This window comes from Paramormyrops kingsleyae, chromosome 14 (genome assembly GCF_048594095.1).
Source record: "Paramormyrops kingsleyae isolate MSU_618 chromosome 14, PKINGS_0.4, whole genome shotgun sequence".
Classification (NCBI taxonomy): Eukaryota; Metazoa; Chordata; class Actinopteri; order Osteoglossiformes; family Mormyridae; genus Paramormyrops; species Paramormyrops kingsleyae.
Window position 1 is genome coordinate 7657931 of NC_132810.1, and position 24178 is coordinate 7682108.

Below are 24178 nucleotides of genomic sequence, written 5' to 3' on the forward strand. Positions count from 1 at the left end.
ATTAGTAGGACCTCATAATCATAAAAACCAAACGTTTTTTTTTTTTTTTAATTAATAGTTTTAAACAAAAATGATGTCCTAATATTAGGACGTAGGGTCTCAGGATGTTAAGCCTAGATTTGACAAGTTATTTTGAAAATTAAGTTAATAACGTAGTCTCAATATCCAAGGAAAAGACAATGCTGTAACTTAGATCTTTATTGATGTACATCATTGATTTAAGACACAATAATGAATTGTCATTAGTAAACACAGTCTGGCGTCACGTAAAACTAAAATACTAATCCAAAGAAAGACTATAGCTCAATAATATAAATGACGACAATCTTACAAATCTTACGTAAAAGGACACTCTCATATCAAAACTAAAACAATATAAAGCTTTTTCTTTTTCAGTTAGATTTACAAAACTTAGTCATATTGTAACACTCATCGGTGAGTTAAACGTTGACGGTTGCGACAAAAGAAAAAAAGGACCATTACATCTATGTGCGCATCATGATAAATTATAAAAAGCAAAAACACAAAAACGATTAAGTATTCATTTTCTCAGCAAATCAAGCTATTGAATAGATCTGCTGTTTGCATTATTGTAGAATAGTGCAATGCAATTGTAACTACTTTACATACAGATCAGCACATATTTTCTCTAATACATGACCGTTTTTTTCGTTGACAATCACAGGAAGTATAGTTAAAAAAAATCACAAATCCAAAACTAACATTAGATTACTATCCATTCTCTTTTCTGAAATTCCAAAAACGTGTCCCACACATCTTGGTCAATTTTCCCCCTGAAAAGCACAGGAATTCTCTAACAGCAGTTTATCAAACTGATAAAAAGTGTCCTTTCTCACGGGCCATCTTCATTCAAATGACGTATAAATAAGTGATTGTAGGCAGTAGCCAGACCCAGCTCTAGGTGACATAACAGCAGTAGAGTAACAAAGAAAAAAAATCATTTTCTTTGACATTTTGTCTTCCTTTTCTTGTAACCACCTACAAAAAAAAGACAGTATAATTAGTTTACAAACCAGAAGAAAATTTGATCCTTAATCCCTAACAAGCTTGGTGTTGTGGAGGGATAACTAGACAATGTAGAAAAGAAAAGAATTCATAGGTGTTATTTGCATGACAAATGTAATTTCTGGTAATAATATGAGACCAGACCAAGAAGATGTGGCATTTCATCCAGGCCTTTTCCCATTACTGCCAGGACGGGAGAGTCAGTTGAAGACAGGAAATGTTTATGGGTCATTCTGGTAGGTCTTAGACATGTTAGTGGGTTAAAATCACGTTGCTCTGACAGCTTGCTGGCATATTAGGCTATGCATTGGGCAATATGCACCATTGCTACTCATATATTGAATCTCCCATTGATTGATGTGTGTAAAATCTGGAGTGTTGAAATGACTTGGACAAATAAAAGGTCAAGTGAAGCTGAGTCAATAATAATAATAATAATAATCAATGGAAAGATGTGCTATAATGTCAAGAGTCTAGACAAAGGGTCCGCAACCATTTTTTTTTTTGCCCCGAGGGCCAAATTCCACCAGCATGTCTGAACTGGGGGGTGGGGGGGGGCATCATACTGCTGTTCTCATCATACGGCCAGCTTGTCATTAAAATGGAATTTAGTCCATCAACTGCAGTCTTATGGCTAGGATGTGCCTTACACATCCCGTCTGCTCCACAAATCTGCAATATTTCATTAGGTCACAATCAGAGGCAGTCACAATCAGAGGCAGTCACAATCAGAGGCAGTCACAATCAGAGGCAGTCACATAAAGAAAAGCACCAGTAAAAGCAATGGAATAGGATGGTTAAAACAATCGGGACCAGATGAGGATTCATTATTCGTTCAGTGGCAGGAAAAGCAGTTAAGGAAGGTAAAGCTTACAGTCTGACCTTTGGCCCACCCTCTCCCACAGGAGTTAGTTCTCCCACTTCAGTAGTTTGACCTACCTCACTGCAAACCACACCCATTATGTTTTGGGTGCCTCTTTCCACTACCACCTTCTGCTTTAGGAAATTAAAGACAAAAGCACATGCTGAAGGAAACCGGCAAGTTTTATGCAGCTGATGTTACGATTTTTCCACAGAAATGATTGTATTAAAACAGGCAGGTTAAAAAAAAAACAAAACAAAAAACCTGAAAAGCGGACAAGGCCTACATGTTAGGGATTCTGACATTCATGAGATAATGCGACATCCTCAGAGATTTAAAAAAAAAAAAAAAAGATTAAAATGGTGTATTCATATATCCGAAAGAGGACACGGCGGCTGGCTGACAGCGTGCAGCCCACCTCTCAGACATGTAAAAACGAATGCTGTGCATATCATTATCTTTATTAGTCTGCACAATACAAAACAAATACATTACCTTCTGCACTGATCTTTTTATTTTTCTTCGAATGTTTCTGTGACTTTTTTGTTTCAGGCTTCAGGAAGGCGGAGTCCGGGACGGAGTCCGGCACGGAGTCCGGCGTCTGCGAACCCGTCCCGTCTGACGTGTGGCATGTGACCGGGCTCACGTCGGCATCATTCCCGTCACCGTTCACTTCCCCGGTGCCCACACCACTGCACTCCACTCCACTGGATCCAGCTTCGTTCCCACCCATGACAGACGTGTCAGGCTTGGCAACATGACCATCTCTATCAGTGTCTGCAGATGCACCTTCGGGTGAAACTGAATGGCATGCACCAGCGCCCCCTTCTGGCGTGTTATTTTCAAGTTCGCTGGCACACCCTGGCTCCTTGCTGCTGCTAGGATCGTGTTGCGGTACGTCCCCGTCTGTGGCCGGGGGAGGGGTGGAGAACATGGGCGTGTCACTGGTTTGTGATATAAGTGGGCAGCCCCCAGAGCGACCTGACTGAGACTCGTTCGAGTCCTGGGGGCTGACTCGCGGCTCCTCAGCCTGCGATGAAGCTGCTGCCTCTGTGGATGAGGCAGGGACCTCGGCCTCCACCTGCCTTCTGCTTTCCGGGGAGAGGCCGTTCTGCGTGGTCTCGGGGGCCGAGACTCCGGCTGCATCTCCGGCAGACTTTGCATTTGGTCCTGGAGCAGAGGAGAGGGTGTGGGTGGCTCAGTGTTGCAGGACACCCCCATCACCACAGGTCTGCATTGGCGGGGGGGGGGGGGGAGGCAGGCAGTGCTGGAGCCACAGACAACACTGAACAGCAACTCCGCGGAAACAGCCAAAGGCTTCAGCGACAAAACGCTGGAATGGCGTGAGCAGGCAAGCAGCAAAGTCCGGTTAGGGCCGGAAGCAAAGGGGGGGGGCTCAGGGTGAACACGGGAGGAGGGGGCTCGGTCCTTACCAGGCTCGCCATTATCCCTATGCATTTCCCTAGTGGGACGGCTTTCCGTTTCGCACCTGGGCCGCGTCTTCCTCAGCTGGAAGCCCTTCCGGATATCTGCCAGCAGGAGATCCACAATGCAGCCCTCTTCCTGCACCACGGGGCCCTTCCGTACTGGGGGGGGGGAGATGGGACCACATGTTTCAAATGACAACAAATATTTTGCATTTTTACCAGTAATGACAAACATGTGGGCAGCAGCATTGGGGAGGGGGGCAGACTAAAGGGATACTTCGGAGACTCACTTATCTTCCCATTTTCCCCCTTCTGCCGCTTGGATTCCTCCTCAGCCAGCTGCTTTTTCCTCTTCTCTGCTTTGGCTGCCTGTTCCTTCAGAGTCTGGTTCTCCTGGACGACGTGGGGAGGGTTACAATAGATAATGAAACACCCTTGATGGCCAGCAGTAGCACCTCACGGCTTCCCGCAGCTAGCTCAATCAGACCTTGGTCGGATCCTACAGGGACAGAGCTCAGCCTCCATGTGACTGATGTTACATGTTAATGGCGACTTATTTTCACCCAGTGAAACAATTTCTTGGTTTTGCTCCACCGCACCCATCAGACTATGGCACTGGAGGATATCCAGACTGCCCTCACCTTGAGGGCCTTGAGAAAGAGGTTCCTGAAGCTCTTGATGGTACCAAAGAGCTCTTCCAAGGAGAGCCGGGACACATCCTCACACAGGTACAGAGCCAGTCCCACCCTCTTCTCCTCTATGGCAGCAAAGTGTTCCTCCAGAGCCTTGCAAGCCTCCAGGTTGCTCTAAAACACAATCACTATTAGTGACGATCAATGTTCCCACTAAAGATGACACAGGTAAATCTATGATTATGCTCCCTTTCGATTGGTCCTGCATCCTCAAAGCCTTAAGATACCATATCTGATGCAGATGTTTGGGTTCAGCCTTACATTACTACCACTGTGAAGTTATCTCAAGCTGTAAAATCCAGTATTGCTATCATGCCCAGAGCCATGCATTTTTAGTAGGGTTGCAAAGGGGGGGAACATTTCCAGAAACTTTCCATTCCATGGAAAGTTAAGCTGGGGAATTTTGGAAATATTCCAAGTAGGAAACTTTCCAGGGGAATTAACAGGAAAATTTCCAGAATTTTGCAACCCCAATTTTGACACAGAGAACACACCTCAATAATGTCCAGGTACTGCCCCTTGATGTCCTCCATGGAAGAGGATGCCACCTTCTTCTGAATATCCCTAAGACGTTTGAAGAGTGAGTTTGCCTCCGTCTTGACCGACTCTAGGTTCACCCTGTCAGATGTAAAAGGAGGATGTTATTCATTCACACTTACATTCTTTCAAAGCAGAGGATTATGGGAAATGGGACAGGTTAGGAAAATCTGGCAGTGCTCACCCAGCGGCCATTTCACAGATATTAAGGTCGTCTGGGAGGCTGAGAAGCTCAGGGTGGTGTTCCTCAGCCTCCTGTGTGTAATTAACATTCAGAAATGCAGGAGCTGACATCACTGTGGTCTTCAGACACCATGTTATAATCACTACAGAAGTAATAACCCATTGACATGGCAGACAAGATGCATTTCCACATATTTTATTGTAATTGTACCTCCACGATGTGATGGAGTAGAGTGATACGGGACTTATTGGCTTTGGTCTCGGTCAGCTTTAGCAGGGTACTGATCTTAAACCCATCCGCATTCCCCGTATGACTCCCCTGTTGGTAAAGAGCAAGTCGTTACCAAGGTTACCACCATCATCACCAGCCCCCATAGGTCTAATCAAGAGTGGGTCAGGTGCATGTTTTTGCCATGAAAGATGTCACCTTCACGGGGCAGGAGGGAGGAAAGACATTGCATCCCTTACATAGTTCAAGAAGTTGCCAACGTTGAGGATGAGCTTGCAGAAGCTGGGCAGCCGGGTGCTCTCTCGAAGGCCTAATGGAGAAATGCAAACTCTCAGATGATTTAAAAGCACTTCAAGCCTGCCTTTTTCATACAGGGACAAAGCAGTCGTTGTAACCAAAATCAAAATGGCAGAGTGAACTACAAAAAAAATTAATCTGAGGGGTCAAACAATCAAGGTTGTCCTTTACAGTAGCAGAGCTCAGAGAGGACTGAAGGTCAGCCTCATCACATCACCCTGGACAATCATCAGGCCTCGGGGCCCCCCAGGGCAGACTTACTGACACACGCTCCATCCACCAGCTCAGCCTTGGGCTTCAGCATATCTATCAGGGACCCTGTTTCCTCACACAGCCGCATACACTCTATCCTCAACGGGTAGCTGAAGGTCACAGGTCAAAGGATGACAAAAGAACCAAGAAGAGATTTTAACACTCTGGGCTGATTCGGTGTGAATCAACATGCTGTTAATGCAGGTTCAACTTCCACAAATTTATGCAGCTGAAACGTTACCAGGGAACATTCAGAAGCAGGAGGTAAAAATGGTCCACATTAGCCAGCTTGTCGTTCTCCCCCTGGAAGGACTTCAAGTTCTCGATCTATGTGAAATGAAAGAACAGGGCTGTCATCTTAAACGACCACGCTCCAGTGCTGTTATCTCAGACAACCACTAGAGGGCAACATTTCCACGTGTTTAAAATTTTAAGATGACGGCGGGTACAGAATCAAATCTACAGGCTACACTTATGCCACTGAGTAAATCACCCAGTCAACCAACCTCATGCTTCTCTGGAAGAAGCTTCTGAAGTTGTTTCAAAACCTCCACATCAAATTTAGATCTGTCCCCATTCTGTATCATGGCCACAAACTCCTGATTAGAGCTATTAATGAAAAAGGAGAGAGCATATTTTCAACAGAAACAGAGCAAACATGCATGGCAAGCAAAGTAGGGGGTAGAGGAACATACCATTTGAATTGCTTCAGAAAAATGTTCAGATTCAGGCTTTTCTTTGGTTCAATGAAAGAAATCTGTGGTTAAAAGATTGGATGTCATTCCTATCTTCAGATAGCACTCAGCAGGCAGACAGAGGCAGTGACAATTGGCCACCCACCACTGAAACCTAAGCATTCACCTCCTTCGCCTCTTTCTTGGGTGGTGCGGCTGACCCCTTGTCCTTGGTCTGTGTCACAGGCAGACAGAATAGCTCCTCGATGCTGGAGTAGTCTGGCTCCAGGGGACTGTCCTCCTGCACAGAGGTCCACATGGACTGGCCGTCTGTTTGGTTTGGGGGCAGGGACAGCTACGTCAGACATGCTGGCAAATGTATTTATACAGCTTTACAGTGAGAGGGGGAAAATTAACCCATTCTGTCCTGTTGAAAAAATAACCTCTCTGTTATGGGTCTATGCTGCACTCTAGGAATATGGATTTACACTAAGAACAAGGGTCAAACGGCAGCAATGAGGACGGTGCTCACCTGTCACCACCTTAGAGGGCAACTTCTGCCAATTGAGTTTCTTCATTCTCTGTGTGGGGCAGCGGCCAGGCTTGTAGGAGGGAACAGGTGCCTGGCCTAGACACAGGGACCTTTGGGCCACCACCTCTCCCCAGACAGGTGGGGCAGGAGGGGGTGGGACCAAGCCTGGACCACCAGGGGGTGGAGGTGGTGGTGGTGGACCCATGCCAAGTGGAGGGGGTGGACCAGGAGGAGGGGGAGGGCCAGGGGGAGGAGGGACGCCCAAAGGTGGAGGCAGACCTGGAGGAGGAGGAGGGCCGGGTGGTGGTGGTGGGCCAGGAGGAGGGGGGGCGCCTAGAGGTGGAGGAGGACCTGGAGGAGGAGGAGGGCCAGGTGGTGGTGGTGGGCCAGGAGGAGGGGGGGCGCCTAGAGGTGGAGGAGGACCTGGAGGAGGAGGAGGGCCGGGTGGTGGTGGTGGGCGAGGAGGAGGGGGGGCGCCTAGAGGTGGAGGAGGACCTGGTGGAGGGGGCGGGCCAGGAGGAAGCTGAGGGCCTGGAGGTGGAGGTCCCGTAGGAGGTGGGCCCCAAGGAAGGAGGCCCCCAGGGGGCAAACTCATAGGAGTCAAGGACTGTGGCACATCTGTCTGGACAGCACGATCAGTCCTCTTTGGAGGTGGTGCACTGGACTTCCCCTTGGAGAGGTTGAGGCGCTCCATAATCTTGTTGGAGTCCAACTGAGCTGTAAAGCACCCCGACAATTAACAGTGAGGTCAGAGAAAAGAGAGCGATCTCGATGAAACAAGCCGCCTGGAAACCACACGCCCATGATTCATGTTCAGATTTGTTTCAGATGGATTTATAGGGACTCCATGGCTAGAAGGGCAGGATAAACTGTTTAAAGGAAATAAGAAAAACACTATGCAAGCACAAATAAAACCTCAGCCGCGAACATGAAGGGAAGGACTCACTGTCCTGTGCCAGCAGCATGGCCCGGTTGATAATGGCGTCCAGGGTCTGCCACACCTCCACTCGCTCCGGGCTCAGCAGCAGCAGGGCCTGCAGGATGGAGAGCAGGTGCAGGGAGACCGGGGAGCTGCTGACCTACAGCGGGGAAGGGAGGGGGGAGGGAGAGGTGCTGCTTTAAGTGGTTTCCAGGCAAGGAGTGGGATCCACCCAGCCGAACTGGCTCAGTAACAAACCCACTCTCACAATGGATTCTGAAATTGATATCAGGAGAACTTTTAACTTTGTCTCTAACCAGGTCTAGCTGAGGTATTAGAAGCCAAACTATCCTGTTGAATGTCCACATGAAAAATAAATCCCATCTGTGATGGTGATTGCCATCATTGTGTGATTTTAAGAAATGATGCAGCAGTCTGACCAAAGCTTGCAGATAAGTCGCTGATAAATTCACACGTACGTTAGTGATTCTCAGCAGGAATATATCAGTCAGAACATCTCCCAAACCTAGTCACACAACCCCACAGCTTATCATACTGCCAGTTTGATGCAAGTAGCTGGAGACACCATCTACAGTGCTGCGTGGGTAGTGTGTGATCGAGCTGTCATTCACCTTGTTGAAGAGGGTGGTAAAGACCTCCTGATGGTTTCCCATGTCAATACCCCCATAGAGCCTCATAATCTCTTCCTCATCTTCAGCCATGGTCTCCTCAAATGCTTCACACTGGATGATCAGGTCAGCATCCTCTTGCTCCCTGTATATACACACACACACACACACACACACACACAAACTAAGTACTCATCCCAAAATTGGTAAGTGCATAATTTGTCATTATGTCATCTGCCTTAAAAGTCATTAAGTGTTGCAATATCAGAGATTACAAGTCAAAATGAACGCAACTCCATAGAACGAAACGTCAACATAAACCAATTTTATTGCGTCCAAGTCACTGGATCGATAACGCGTGCACGCAAAATAATGAATAAGTAGTTAAACGTACTGTACTGAATCTCATTTCAGTAAAACGTTTCAAAAGAATTGTTCAAGACTTAAGACGACGACAAAAACTATACGCAGAGCAAACACATACTCACCTTAATTTAGGCAGTATGTCCAGCAACTGTAACCCTATAAAAGAAAACAGTAGCACATCATAAAGAATTGTACAACATTCCTGTAAATCCTACATTTTGGTTGATGTCAAAATTCCAACCTGAAACCAACAGCTTGCATGCTTCAGCCAGGATCAGTCACATGACGGCCATTAGTGCCGCGGTACCGTACAGGTGTGAACAATTAGCCGCTGTTTCGTGAAAGCAACGGGGTTTTTAGTTCGCTCGCTGACACCAATTCACCGGCAAATAAACAGCTTTTATTTGGCTTTAAAACAGTGTAATTCCGGAAACTAAGATGAAACCTTATCGTAAACATAGTAGAAACGAATATATCAGTTATATTTATTCAGGGCTGTTGCTCGGATCCAGAGACGTAGTCTGTCCGAGGGTCATTATATCTCTCTTAAGTTACGATGGTCGTAGGACTACGAAGGTTTAGGGAAACAAAACAAAGCCTTAAAGTAGTAATGCGGTGATGTATGCAGTTCTCAAACTGAGACCGTTTTGAGCCGAGCAAATCATTCGGGGCTTCAGCTCCTGACGCGTCTGTATTTAACTGTTTAAGATTTCGTATACTTCTCTGGATAATAATATACATACGAATAATATCGATTTATGATTTCTCCCATAAAATGAAAGCAGTCTATTATATGAACATCTAACATGCTAGGTTTCATACTTTACAATTATGCGTAAATTTCTAACAGAACAGCACAAAAATTAATTTTTAACCATTCCAAAAACCATAGTTCATGTCGCTTTCTGTTTTGAACGTAAATAACTGGTTAAGAATACTGCGTTCCTTAAGTAGGACAGTAATTTTAATCAGGAGTCATATCTGGAGCAAAAAACAGATAAGAATTGTGCTCTCAGACAGTAATGGTGATCTCCCCTAGATTCAGGGCAGTCCTAAATTAAGGACGACCAAGTCAAACGGTTTTGTGGCAACTGTGTTCCTAATCAACCTACTTCCCCCCCATCACTAGGTTATTTTGGGGTAGGAAGAGGGGCTTTTTTTAACCACAGTGTGCCCATAAGAAGTTCCGCTTGTCTGACGAGCTGATTTTTCTTGTCTTCCCTTTCGGCTGCCAGGGCAGTGAGGCGAGGCAGTTGGCCAGGGCGTACCGATGAACTCCTTGCGCAGCTTGTCCCTCTTGCGCAGGTCCTCGACCCCCAGGATGAGGGCGTTGACGAAGCTGAGCAGAGTGACCATGTATGGCACGTTGTCTGTGCCCTGCAGCTCGCTCATGATCACGCTAAAGCGGTACTGTTGGGTCTTCACGCTCTGCCAGGACACGGACGCACACAGGTACAAACGTGCAAAAGAGGCTTACATGTACACACATTTTCTGATGAATCGTTTGTGTGCATTACTTCCAGTCTGTATTCCTACCCCTGGCTGAATTATGTGGTACAATAAGAGTGGGTTGCATGGTACAAACCAGCTAGCAGTGGGGGACTTAGGCTGCTGGAAGGGCAGGGGCTAAAAAATAAAAGGGGCACCTATTACATGACGTGTACTCCCCCTTCCCCAGTCACTAGTAGAATGGTACGTCCTGTATTGTTGAAGTAGTCATCACTGGAAGGGCACCCATCAGAGATACTCTCTATATTACAAGGGCACCTCATTATGCTTCCTCACTGGGAAAGGCACCCCAATGCACTTCATGAGTTTCGTCCATCAGAAAGGCACCCAAATGGCACCTCAAGTTTACTCGATTGTAAGGGCACCTTATATATGGCACTGCATCACATTTTCTCCACTGGAAGGCCATCCATTAGGACAGCTCCCCACATTCTCACATTACTCGATTGTAAGGGCACCCTATACAGCACTGCATCACATTTTCTCCACTGCAGGGGCACCTATTTGGACACTTCATGTTTTCTTGCCGCTTAGGAGTACCCTTAATAGCACTGCAGTCCATTTCCTCTACTGGAAAGGGTACCCTTTGGGACGTTTGGTCACGCAGGGGTAGGATAGAGGGCACTTCAAAACGGCACCCATTTGCACTGGAAGGGTACCCATAGGGGCCGTTTAGACCACTGTAAGGGCACCTTATATGGCACTGCATCACATTTCCTCCACTAGGAGGGCACTCATTAATGTACTTTGTGACATTTTCTTGATCTGTAGGCCATATCACCATACTGTCTCACAGGAAGGGGGCACCTTAGACAGCAGTCAGTTTTTTTTCCATTAATGGGCAACTAATAACAGCATTTTCGCCTCTCTAGATAGCACTCTAGCAATATTTTTTCAACAATGAGGGCACCAAGGGGGCGGTTCTCCCCCTGCACCCCCCTCAGTCCACCACTGCCAGCAAAGGCTTTTTTGTAATCAACTTGCACTAATGTGTTTACATTGAACTGTGACATGTAAGGTGTTGATATAGAGTCATCAACACACATATCCTTGGGGTTGCTTGAGAAAGCTGTAGTCTTCCAAGCTTTGGTTCTGATGTCAGTTAAATGTGGCTTTTGTGTTATCTATGAAAAACACTGCGCCAAGATTAATCATTTCTCTGGCTTGTTCCAAACCCTTCAAATCTCTGATCTAGTTTTTTATCCTAAAAAGGTAATATTTATCTTTTAGTAGTCCAGTGGTTCTCAGTCCTGTTCCTTGAGTATCCCCTGCCAGAATGATTTCATTCCGACCCACACTGCTTTCAACCTGCCACATCCATTACTAGCCTATTAAAGACCATTTGAGCCTGATTAAATGATCTGGGCCTGATGAGATGAAAACATTCTGGCAGGGGGTCCTCCAGGAACAGGACTGAGATCCATTGGATTAATCATTAGTCATTAAAGCAGCCTGAGTGATACTTAAGTTTGCCTGTATATGACACTTCAATCAACACAGGGTAGAAACTTACCCTGTAGTGGTCCAAAGCATCCAGTGCCAGGTTGTACCCGTCCACTGAATACACACTGAGGGCGGCTAGCAGCTCAAACACCTGTTTCTTCACCATGGTGTTCGAGGTGTCCAAAGCTACAAGAGAAGATGGTCACATGTTGCCTCACACCCTCCCTCGTCGTGGGTCCCCATAAGGCCTAGGTCTTGCTTCCACTCTCTCCCCACTTTATATACCCTGGATTAAAATCTGCCTACTATTGATAACAGTCCAGAACTGTGTTACTCTGCAAATGAATAGCTTTGATGTGCACATGACTGCCCCAAGCAGCTCCCCTCCCAAATAAATAAATAATGTAAGCCTTGCATTTTGCTGCACACAACTGGATATGACTTGATCGAAATCATGAAAAGTATGCAGTGTTTGTCTGGATTAATGTGAGGCGTTTCATGAAAATTCAATGTTTGTATGATAGATTTCTACTTGGTCTCCTTTCCCCATTCTAGTTTTAATCTCTAGGGCAAGCTGAACAACAGACTAACAAAGGAGGGTAACAAAGGGCTCAGCTTGTCATTTCATCTCACACAAAGGTCTCCTCAGACGACACATCCAACAGGCTCTCTGCTGTGTCCTTCAGCCCATTTCAAGGCATCGGTTGCCATGGGCTACATATCTGTAGATACCCACTTCGAAGGCAAGTCCTACACCATTCATAGACGTATGTGTGGGAGATCTGACAGGCTATCCTGTCAAGCCAGAAGTGCTTTCCGAAGATGTAGCTACTTTTAATTATTGTGATAGGGAAAAAGGAGGGTTCTAAATGAAGTGTGTGGTGGTAATGGTGCATTGCTATTGGCTGAGTGGTTTAAGCCATTTTCTATTGGCTATACTTTTGGTTCCTATTGGGTTAAATCAGGCAGGGCATGCCACCACATTGTAAACCCATTTAAAAGGAGGATTCTGCTCAGGAAATCCCACCCACCTTGAGACAGCTTACGCACGTAACCCTCATTGTCCACAATGAAGTTGATGCCGGCGGAAGAATTCATGACTGCGCGCACACAGCTGACGCAGGTGAGTTGCAGAAGGGCGTCAGCGATGCGCGAGCAGCCACGGCCCGACAACCGGTCCAGAGCCTCTAGCAGCAGGTCCAGGCCGCTGAGCTCCAAGAACTGCACCATCCAGGCCTGGTCGCTGCCTTCCAAACGCTTCTTCAGGCCTGAGTAGTTGACCACGGTCGGCACCTGCAGCAGGCGGATGCAGAGTTCCGCATCTGCATTCTCCAGGTTGGCCTCCGGCTGCTCCGGGTCCTGGGAGGAGCCCAGGTGGCCCCGCACGGCTGCCCATTTCTTCTGGGCCTTTGCCGATTGTCCCAGCATGCCTGCGAAGACCAGATCTGCAGGGAGAAGGAGCAGAGGTCACACACAGTGGCTGTGCTGCTGTAGGACTCACGGCTATGAGGCTGCAAGTTTGAATCAGGTCTCGTGTTTTCTAGATTAGGGGTTCCCAGTTTTTTGGTGACCACGGATTGGTTTATGTTGTGCAGAGATTTCACAGACCGTGTTAGAAGTATTGAACTAAATCAGAGGCTTTAATCACGAACTGAACTATACCCGAGTCGTACTGAGTTGTCTACTGGCTAAAGGCATTGCAGAGTTTGGAGAGTGACAGTAGTAAAAGCGAAGAGATGTTTATTTACTGTTCACATAGTGTTCATCATGATTTACTATGTGCTAATTTATGCTAGCATGTCTGTGAGAATCACCACATTATGTTAGCATCAAATGCTAGCGGAATTAGCATTCGCTTCTATAAATTTGCATGACGAACCCATTCCGTTCACTGCCCTATAGTACTTTTCTAAGTACATGGCTGGAAATTTTCAAGTGGCGATTTATCAGGAATGAATTATTGTGATGTGCGATGCTACTAATAATGAATAATATATGGAATACGCCCTTTTTCCCTTCAAATAATCCACACATATCAACGCAGAACACCGGTATCTGCCTGCATTTCAACCAATCACATAGTGGTGATGCAACCAGCTCGGTCCTTCTGTTAGGCAGGGCCATGTCAGCGTGGGTAGGGTTCAGTTCTTGGTGGCAAAGTGCTATTTGTTTGCTGCAACCATATTGCCTCGTAGCACCTTGCTTTGTGGTCACAATAGGTGGTGTGGGCTGGGTAGTTCCCTAATCACCAATACTTTCATTGGCGTGATTACAGGAGGTCACACATGCTGTGATTTCTGTTACAAATTAACATAACAAGGAGAAACACAGCAGAATAATATAACAAAGTCCCACAGCAGATAAATGCGGGGGTGCTTGCTGCAGGTTGATTGCCAGAAAGCTTAACCTTCTACATTATTTTTCAGATGTGCTCAGGGGTCATAAAAAAGACAGAACTTGAAAATACATAGTTTATTCTTGGAAACTGACCAACCCCTTTCCAAACCCCCCGGCGTTCCACGGCCCTGGGGGATATTGGCCACGGACTGGTGCTGGTCCTCAGACTGGGGGTTGGCAACCACTGCTCTAGATGACTGAACTACAGATATTTTTCCTGCTCAAAATCAGGCAGGAGGCCTGTACAGACACATTTTTAATACATAACAAAATGCCCCTGTAGAATTTCCAGTAGTATTAGGAGCACAGACCTGAGACCAATTCCTCACAGACTGAGGTAACGTTATAAAAATGAATCCTTTTCAGATGAGCCCCTAAAGCACAGGAACACCAAAAACAATATGGGAGAACATGTGGGAGACTCAACTCCTCTGTTCACGGACACAAGAACAGACACAGGACGTCTATCACAGATGGTCAGAGGCAGAAGATGTGTTCATTGGTAACATTACGGGCACTGGCAAGTAGGACGAGGGGATGGGCTTAGAGAGGGAAGGATGAGTCAGCTTGTAGGAGTATGAGCTGGTCAGGAGTCGTGCTGGAGCCAAACCTGCCACTCGAGCATCCTGGGGCGCCACCAGTTCATCTCAGTTGTCAGGTATTATCAAAGTTGGGGGAGGGGTGGATCGTTTTTTTCCAAAGGCACACAAAACGGACAGATACCCTTCAAGCTAACCCTAACTAACCAACATGAGTTTGACAAACATATTTTTGTAATGCATAAACTGTGCTGCTTAATTTCTTTAATCACCAGGCATCACATTCTCCTCCTGCAGTCCAATAAATAATCAGTTCATTAAAATGCTGTTTCCATGACTGCCTTTATTGTGACTGTGTGTGTGTGACCATGCCGTCTAGCGGCACCCCTGCCACGGGCACCGTGCTTCTAGAAGTACACTCAAGGCTCACCGTGACTTAAGAAGATATGGGAGAATGGGTGGATGTTTAAATAGGGAAAGGAGGTTGTTGATACTGATGGCATCTCTGCAAGCTGCAGACCTTGCCTTGCCGTTCACAGCAGGCTGTGCTGAGTGGGTGGTTTGAGGCTCTGCTGAATGGTGTCTGTGCACTGTGGGCTTGCTGGAGCACATAGGACAGAAGAGGGCTTTATCACAGCCGGGCAAGCGGGGGGGGGGTCTGACAGCCCTGCTCATTTTGATGTGGCAACCGCCCTCTCAGCACCAGTCTTGCCAAGTACCCAGTCCTGATAGAGACTGTGAAGCTGGGGGGGGGGGGTCTCACAGAATCAGCTATTCAGGCTGGGATGTAAACAAAAGTGGACTTTATGCAGCAATGGTCAGCAGCGTACAGCTGACAACGTGGAGGGAAAACGGACGCTGGTCCGTATCACACACTCACATGCGTGGGCAGGATGTTGAAAGAACAAATGCAAAAAAAAAAAGAAGAAAACTGGGAGGAGGTTAAGAGTACAGATATGAGAACAATGTTTAGTCATGGTTGAGTCCACAGCCATGGATGTTCAGGGGTGTGAAGCCAGGGTGTGTTCTGACAGAACAGCTCAATGTTTGAATTTAATGTTCTATTTACTTAAAACTCGACATGGACTGTAGACGAGATATGGAAACTTACAATTAATTCCCAGATTAAAAAAACCCTACAACCTACTGTAATGAGATACAGGCACATAGTCATTAAATTATGTATTAGTGAAACGGAGTGCTATGCATCAAACTGTATAGTTCATAGTCCTTATTCTCCACCATATTACAAACAAACCTCAATGGTTCCCAGTAAAGGAAGTGAGAGAAATGGAATTGCATCCTAATATGATAAAAAAAAATAATAAGTAAAACTAGATCAGGAAGCTCACAGTGTGTGTGACACACCTGGTTCATATCACTACTGTTTCACTATGGTTGATAAATGACAGTAACACATCTTCGGTGAGCCATTCAAATGGAAGCGGGTCATTTTGCCCTTGATTTCAGCCACTTTTACAGCCCAACACATGCTGTAAGTATGATGGGGAGAGATGGGGAGAAATATCATGTGTACCACACTCACACCTTCCCAACCCAAAGATCACAGCACTCATAAGACACAGCCAAGATTGGCCCGCTAGTGTCGGCTACACAGATCTGTATAAGCAATCCAATTTATGCAAACACATTTGCAATCAAGAGTGGGTGAAGTGGTACAAAAATTAACACCACTGGGTCATTCTCACAAACTTGACAGTTACAATGAAACAGTGTCTGTTTTTTGTGTATAACAACTGACATCACCTTAACACTTCAGGGATATTCAAATTATACTTTAATTTAATGATTTTGGCAACACTTAAAGCAGTGATATAAATGCATTATACATACCTTCATGATGCTTTATGATGCATTCATAAAGCATTATTAACATGGCTATAACTATTTATAAAAATGCACAATACATTATTTCCATGTTTATTATGCATTATGAATGCTCTATGAAGCTCTCATCTATAATGCATAATAATGCTCAGTATAAGAAATAAGGATGCTTTGTACTGCAGAATGAAGGTATTTATAGTGCATTACAGATGACAGCATCATATAGCATTCATAATGCATAATAAACATGGCTATTGTCACGCCCTGTCCTGTTATTTTGACTAGTCTTGTGTATATTAGTCCGCGTCCTCTTCTGTTTCCCAGATCCGTCATTGTAGTGTTACTATGTTTGTGGATGTCAGCCCTGTTTCCCTGCCTATTAAAATCCCCGTTTATCCGTCTGACCGGCTCATCTAGCCTGCTGGCCTGTTCGCCTGATCCCGTATCGTGACAGCTATAGTGTGTTGTGCCTTTTTATGAATAGTTATAGCCATGCTTACAATAACATATATGTGAAATGTTGCAGTATTGCAGGACTTTCTTATAACCTTAACAAAATGCCCATTTCCCAGGACACAATAAAATACAAATGATGTAATGATATAGCAAACTTTGCTCCAAATCAGTCACAGACCAGCAGTCACCCCTGCGCTTCAGCGGGAAATTCTGTTTCTGTACCTACTGGGCATATTTCCTGTCTGGGATTAGGGAACATGAACTGATTTCAGGTTGTTTTTAGGTGACTCTGAGGCTGGCCTAATTCCATCTGGCCCATAGCGGTGCGGTAAGCACAATAAAGCAATCAGAGTTCCCCTCCTACACCATCTGATACAGCCCACAGAGCGAGGAGAAGTGAGTGAGCCAGTGCATCTGGCAGCATATGTGAAGCCCTTCCAGAGCTCGAGAGGGATGTAGGCTTTGAAGGGGAGGCATGTCAGATCCACACTGAAGGGAAACGAAGTAAAAGGAAAATAATCACAGGAAGGACTGTGACTGTTTGCTGCTGCTGTTATCTGCGGAAGATGAGGATGTTAGACGGAACAAGAAACTGTTTGTCAGTGTCAAGTTACCATGATAAGAATCACCGTCCATGTATTGTCCTGAAATTATTCATGAATAGAAGGTCCAACCATGGAAACAGTGCACTTCCTTTCATTTTGAACAAGAGCTCTCCACCACACCAAATTCAGTCCTTAAGGACGGTGAACATACATGCGGGGGCAGATGGGCACTAGAAGGATGTTGCTGGCCCCCGCCCACAACCAGGTCTCCTGAATGAGCCATGCTGGGTAGGCGTGTGGCTCTGCCGTCGGTGATGCTGTTCAACGTTCTGTCATAATATCTGCGGCTGGGAGGGATCCCCGTTGCCACTCGCTCACACTGAAGTCATATAGTTAAGACAGTACGACGTCCAATCAGCTACATTATATGGTAAAACAACATGTTGTCCAATATCTCATTCCAAAACCAGGGTTATTAATATGAAGTTGGCCAGCCCATTGTTACTATGGGAGCCTCAGCTCCGTTGGGAGAGCTTTCCATTAGATATTGAAACATTGCTGGTGGCATATGCTGTCATTCAGTTTGGGTGTTAATGTCGGACTACCTGGTCCCTTCGTGTGAGCTTGTGTTGCACCACTTTGCAACTGAACTTGCTCTCAGATGGTTTGACCTTCACAGTCACTTCACTTACAGTTGACCAGGGCAGCTCTAGCAGGTCAGAAATCTGGCAAACTGCCTTGTTGGAAATATGGCGTCATATGACGGTACCAAGTGGAAAGTCACTAACCTCTTCTGTACGACCACACATTGTGCTGCTAATGCTTCTTGCAGAAAATGGTGTGACTGTGTGCTTGATTGTACACCCGTGTCAGCAATAGGTGCAGCTGAATTAGGCAATTCTTCTAATAAATAGATCTGTTTTGATGCATGCTGTCACAACAATGGAGCTTTGGAAAGTCACAGGAATGCACTTCCAGATTCTCATATTTCAGGTCATAACATCCTATGTGGAGCTTCTGGGTTCAGTAGTGACAGTAGTGGAAACTCTAACTACTGTTCTAGGTCTCTCAGTGATCTACAGTGGTCTTTACAGAGGTCCAACAGACCAACTGGTAAGTCTCCTTCACAATGACTAATTTGCTCTGACAGCTAGTTTCACCAAATATCCATAATCGTAAGGACAATCCAAAAGCAACCTTAGCGATTCACTTGCTCATACAAGCAAATTATTTTCATGATGGTATCTAAGTCATTTCAACACTTTCTCAGAAATTTGGGTAGTATGACCTCAGGCACCTTGATGGAATGCGTGGACGTTGGACTCATATGGCCTTAACTCCTACTACTACTCTACCACTTCAGAGTGCAGAAGTATGGATTCCTCCATTGTGCTACCGAGGGAGACTCCAACACCAAGCCTCAGCACAGTGACATGACAAGCATTACATTATAGCATTAAACGTTTTTTTTTTTGTCAGTTTTGTCATATTTCCATTTTTTCGGTAATAAAAGTGTTTCATTAAATCCTGGGCAAGAGTTACAGGGATATGATAAAATGACAAAACTAACCCAAAATGAGCAAAAATATATGTCTTATCATGCAGTAAACCAGAAAGATTAAGATTTTATGCAGTTTTGTGTTCTTCGATTTTTCGCTACCCATTTGGAGAAAGTTGTTTAAAAAATCGTCAGTGACATCAATGACATAATTTTAATAAACCTAAAACGTGAAGCTAATGTCAATTTGTCTACATAAAAACAAATTCTGTATTTCATTGTAAAAGTTCCTGAGAATGACCCATATTTTAATATTTGTTTAATGGTTTAACTTAAACTTGTGATGTACAGATTATTAATTTCAAACAAAGTATTATTTGCAAGGTAGAACAAGCTGAATTTTAATGCTTTCAAAAAGGGTATATGCACAGATGGTAATAAGCATTGCACTGAGTAGGGATGTTAAGCGAGTATTTTTTTTAATCACACCCTGAATTAATTGAAAGCTCCCTAGAAAAATAAGTAATCAAAACTGTGGTTTACTGACCACACAAACACTCTTAGTCTATGGTGCTGCAAATATGAATGTACAACATGAGAGCTTTGAGCATTTTACTGATATTTTCCGGAAGAGTGGTACAGTGGATACCAGCACTGGTGCCTCACACCTCCAGGGCTGTGGGTTTGAATGCCACCTCTGTTTTCTGCATGGGGAGTTTGCATGTTCTCCCCATATCATGTGCGTTTCCCCGAGCTACTCTGGTTTTCTCCTACAGTCCAAAAACATACAGTTTAGCTGAGTGACATCATTTATATGCCTTTAGTGTATAACTGGGTGCATGTATCTCCCCTGCAATGGCCTGGCCGGCCCATCCCGTTGTTACCCCATGGGTAACCCAGAAAGCCGGATTAGTGACTAGCTAGCTATGTTAAACCAGGAGGTAAACTGGCGGCACCTGGCGTTGAAGGATTTGCGGGGGTGCTCGAGTACATAGGCCTACAGTCCATACGATGTGCATGTGCAGACGTGCAAGATAAAATCAGGCATGTACAATCAGATAGGTCAGGAAATGCACCTCTGGAGGAAATAAGACATTATTCAGCCCCCTTAGAAGGAGGCGTCTGACATAACTTTGCAAAAATAAAGTTTAACTCAGGATTTAATTATCGTTTTGAATGAAATGTGTTTTAAGTGATGCTAATAGATGAGTCCTTATAGGCTTATTGGAGTCTGGGTATTCTTGACAGTACATTTCAAACTTGGGAAGAAAGATCGCAGTTCAGATCATGGATCATGATTGAGTGTTATAAAGATTGCAATATAATCTTTTGGGAGGATAACCTACCCCTAGTAACAAGCATCTTCCCAAGAGTTTGTCGCACGAGTGTCCACTTAGGAAACACTCTGCCGTTGGTAAGGAAGGACACATTGAAAACAGGAATTCAAAACATTCTGTGAAAACACACAGACACTGAATTCAACTCACAAGTCATATCTTGCTATGTAATGTAACTAGGGTTGTTTTATAAATGTACACTAATTAGTTTAGTGTTTTGTCATTCATTTTCACTAAAATTACTAAACTATTAAAAACTAATAGGTTACTCGCCCTTTCCATAAATCTCTAGTAACACTGCTGTATGTCCCCCTGTTATGCATCGTAGTTTAGCTGGCTGCAGGGACAGGGCTTCTAGATTGGCTGAGCCAGTCCGAAATGGCTAAAGAACAGAGTTTGTGTGTAGCCTGTTGTCTCAGCACATTGCTGATTCCATCACTGATACCCTAAATTAAGCAGGGTCGGGTGGGGGTTTCTGCACCATAAACAATTCCCTCTGGCTTAACAAAGGCTGACTATACCTCCCTAGCTTCTTTCAAAGCAAAACAGAATTTCAGCCACTGAAATCCGTCATCAGTGAACCTCCGTATGCAGTCTGCTGTAAAGCGCAGGATTTATGGAGTAACACAAAACACAGTAACCAAAGCACCACTGTCTAGCAGAAATTCTGCAGCAGCTATGCTCACTTTTTCCCAACTGTGCGCTTCCAGTGTCTAAGTGCACCCTCAAGCAAAATTAGGCATCAGCAGCAATCCAAATTCAGCCTGAACTTACATTGAGATAAACATACGCTATATGGCCAAAAGTATGTAGCCACCAGCTATTGCACAACAAAGGAGCTTTGGAATGTCACAGGAATGCAGCTCAGCATTCTCACGCTGCAGGTCATAATGTCCTGCGTGGAGCTTCTAGGTTCAGTAGTGCCAGTGTTGGAAACCACAGCTACTGTTCTAGGTCTCTCAGTAACAGTGATCTTTATGATTGACCAACTGTTGAGTCTTCCTCACAATGACTAATTTACTAAAGTTCCAGTTAGCTAGAGGAACAGGCCTTCTGTATTGCCTGAGCCAGTCACATGGTCAAGGAAGAGTTTTCATGTGTAGCTTGTCGTCTCACCCATTTTGTAATTCCAGCTTTGATATAATGAATTCAGTAGGGTGCAGCAGGGTGGGGGGGGGGGGGGGCTTCCACAATACAAACAATTCCTTCTGGCTTACAATGGCTGACTGTACCTGCCTAACGTCTTTCAGAAATGGGTGTGGCTTAATTAGGCAATTCCTCTTATTAATAGGGGTGTCCAGAAACGTTTGGCCATATAGTTCATACTAATCCATGATGATGACGGCCCTTAAAAAAAACATGGAATGAAATAACAAAGTATAAACTGCAAATCATTCATATATAACTTGCTGACTAATAGTCATACTTCACTCACCAAAAACATTGCCCTCGGAATATGTGGATATGACCCAACACTCAAATCTAACCATGGTGACAAGATAAACATTACGGACACAACAAATGGCATTCTTTCATGAGACTCCAACACCTTTTCAGTTCGTGCTGTGCATCACATTAAACAAACATACAGCAAGCTTACAGTTATAACAGAAGCCAGATATCCCTATGCAATGTAAATATTTAATCAGCTCAAACACAATGTGGGGTTATGCAAGACGTCCACTTACATATGTTAATATGTATTAATTATATATATGTTTTAGCTACCAAACATTTAAGTTCATTTCAAGTTTCAAATTTATTCTCAGTTTTGAGTGGACATTGTGGATTCCTAACACTAATAACTTAAGGAATTAGGGGAAACAATAACTCCTTCTGAGGTTTGTGCTCCTTCTTGATGAACCAAGATCTTAACATCCAAAACAGAGCTCTATTTATATCTAAAGCAGTGTTTGGAACCAGCAGCAGGACTTAGGGTGAAATCCACTGGCTTGCCCAAACTGTTTTTAGATGTGTGTCAGTATATGAGCAGCACCTTAAAGCCCCATGAAAGACGCCAGAGAATTGATACATGGGACAGCACTTGCTTTGTCCCAAACACGTGCTGGTTCTAGACCTTGCAGTCCAGAGAGACTTCTCTTCAACGCTTTAAACTATGGATGTGTGGATCAAAGTTAAAATATCAATTTTAACAGTGAAATATTATATTTTTACATTGTAATTTAAAATGGTATGTTATTAAAAGGAGCAGGATATGAACTGATATGGATATGGGCTGCCTGGTAGGTTTCTCCATGAGTGTAGAAAAGGGGAAGTTGCTCTTACACCCCCCCCCCCACTCCCCCAACTCAGCAAGTTTTAAGATTGAGGTTGGGCCAGCACTGAATATTTGGGATTGGTATTGGCGATACCAGCCCTGGAAGGAATTGAAATGGAAGTCAGTAGTAGCCAATTGCCAATGACCAGGCTGACTTTACACCCAGTCAGCTGTTCACTTGATTCTTCTCCATCCCCCACCCATCTCAAGCGTATGATTCTTGCCATGATTTTCTCATCATTTGCATTGTCTGAGATCCCAAAGGACAGAGACAGCAAATTGGTGGGACAATTATGTGGATCTCAAGATGAAAAATACAACAGGGAAATGCTTACTGCATTTAAAATATTCTCTTTTAATTGAATTAGTATTATGAAGTGTCTGAAGAAAAAAAAAAGTTTAATAAAACTAGCATGCGAAGATGTTTTCTTAAATTATTCTCAAGGGTCTGTGGAGGTGTCCTTCGAATTAGGCTATATAACAGACAGAGGGCATATTCAATACTTAAACCATTCGCAAATTCAAAATCTGTATTCATTTCCATAGGTAAACTGATGTTCATGTTTATATATATATATATATATATATATATATATATATATATATATATATATATACACCACAACACGATCGTATTCTAGCTGGTTTACTAATTCTGTTTACATTTCCTTCTATTAATAGCAAAACTGCACACAAATATTAGCCTTATCTATAATATTATGATTAATGCGTGAATTGCTGTCTTCATCCTTTACTCGAAAATTGCCTATTTCAAGTTGCGATTGTTCATTGAACTGTCTAACACATAGATTGAGGTAAAAACATACTAATATTCGCCTTATTAGCCAAAATAAATGAGCTGTATCTCGCTGCTCTGTTACACATCGCTGGCATATCATCGCACCGTTTACTACAGACAAATTCTTCAAAATAAAAATGAACTATGTGTACATTTCGGAAAATCCGTTATGTGACTCAACCTTTCCCTGGCCTCAGCTATTTCTTTTCTACGGCGGTCTCAAATTACTAGTGTTTTAAGGAGAAGGAACAGACGATACGTTGCAAAAGCAGACAGCGTACACTTTAAGTGAGTAAATGTAAAGGCCATTAAAATGTCCCCAACAAAAAGCGGCGGTATTTAATATTTATGGAACTAAATCGGAGCAGAAATCACAGCACAGATATTGCAAGAAAAGTAAACAGAAAAAAATCTTAGTTCGACAAAACTAAAGAAACTCGTGATTATCTGTGAATCAAAGTTGCAACATTTCGCAACATCTAAACACTTCAGCAGTAAAATTCCGACAATAACTATTAAGTTTGCTGACAATCCATATTTCGTCTTACCTTGTCAAAGCCTTGACATAAACTGCTTCAGTAAAACCAGACCTTTCCCCTCAAAATCGTGTAACGGCACGACTCCTTTTCAGAAAAAAAGGACTATATTACGCGAAGAAAGTCGATGTATCGATGGAAAGGATCCTCCTTCCAGTCAGACGAAGCAAATGCTCTCCGCCGCTCCCACATGGGTGTGACGGCCGGCGGTGTGGGTAGGACATCTGGAGAGCCTCCCCATCCCCATCCCCAGCTCCCTGCACCGGCCCGTCCTCCTCCCTCTACTGCACCCCTGCGGTCAGCGGTGATATAGCAAATAAATGCATCCCGCTGTCATCAGCGTTTAACAGAGACATTTGCCATCGATA

General features: G+C 44.4%; 1 protein-coding gene across 6 annotated transcripts; it reads right to left on the minus strand.

The window, feature by feature from the left end:
- Positions 1–183: 183 nt before the first annotated feature.
- Positions 184–24040, minus strand: inf2 (inverted formin 2). 6 transcript variants are annotated; one of them, XM_023802354.2, is made up of 23 exons: positions 23823–24035; positions 12609–13022; positions 11648–11763; positions 9894–10053; positions 8748–8781; positions 8263–8404; positions 7658–7790; positions 6712–7428; positions 6367–6509; positions 6201–6262; positions 6012–6114; positions 5747–5832; positions 5515–5615; positions 5196–5266; positions 4939–5046; positions 4729–4799; positions 4502–4625; positions 3957–4121; positions 3606–3708; positions 3322–3474; positions 2384–3058; positions 1966–2019; positions 184–999 (listed from the first exon to the last, which is right to left on the minus strand). In XM_023802354.2, the coding sequence occupies exons 2-22, from the start codon at positions 13003–13005 to the stop codon at positions 1967–1969; spliced, it is 3717 nt and encodes a 1238-aa protein (XP_023658122.2). In that variant the 5' UTR covers positions 13006–13022; positions 23823–24035; the 3' UTR covers positions 184–999; position 1966. The 6 variants fall into 6 exon arrangements, with proteins under 6 accessions (XP_023658122.2, XP_023658120.2, XP_023658124.2 ...); XM_023802352.2 differs by having other exon boundaries at positions 1966–2022; XM_023802356.2 differs by lacking the exon at positions 1966–2019.
- Between the last annotated feature and the right edge of the window lie 138 nt (positions 24041–24178).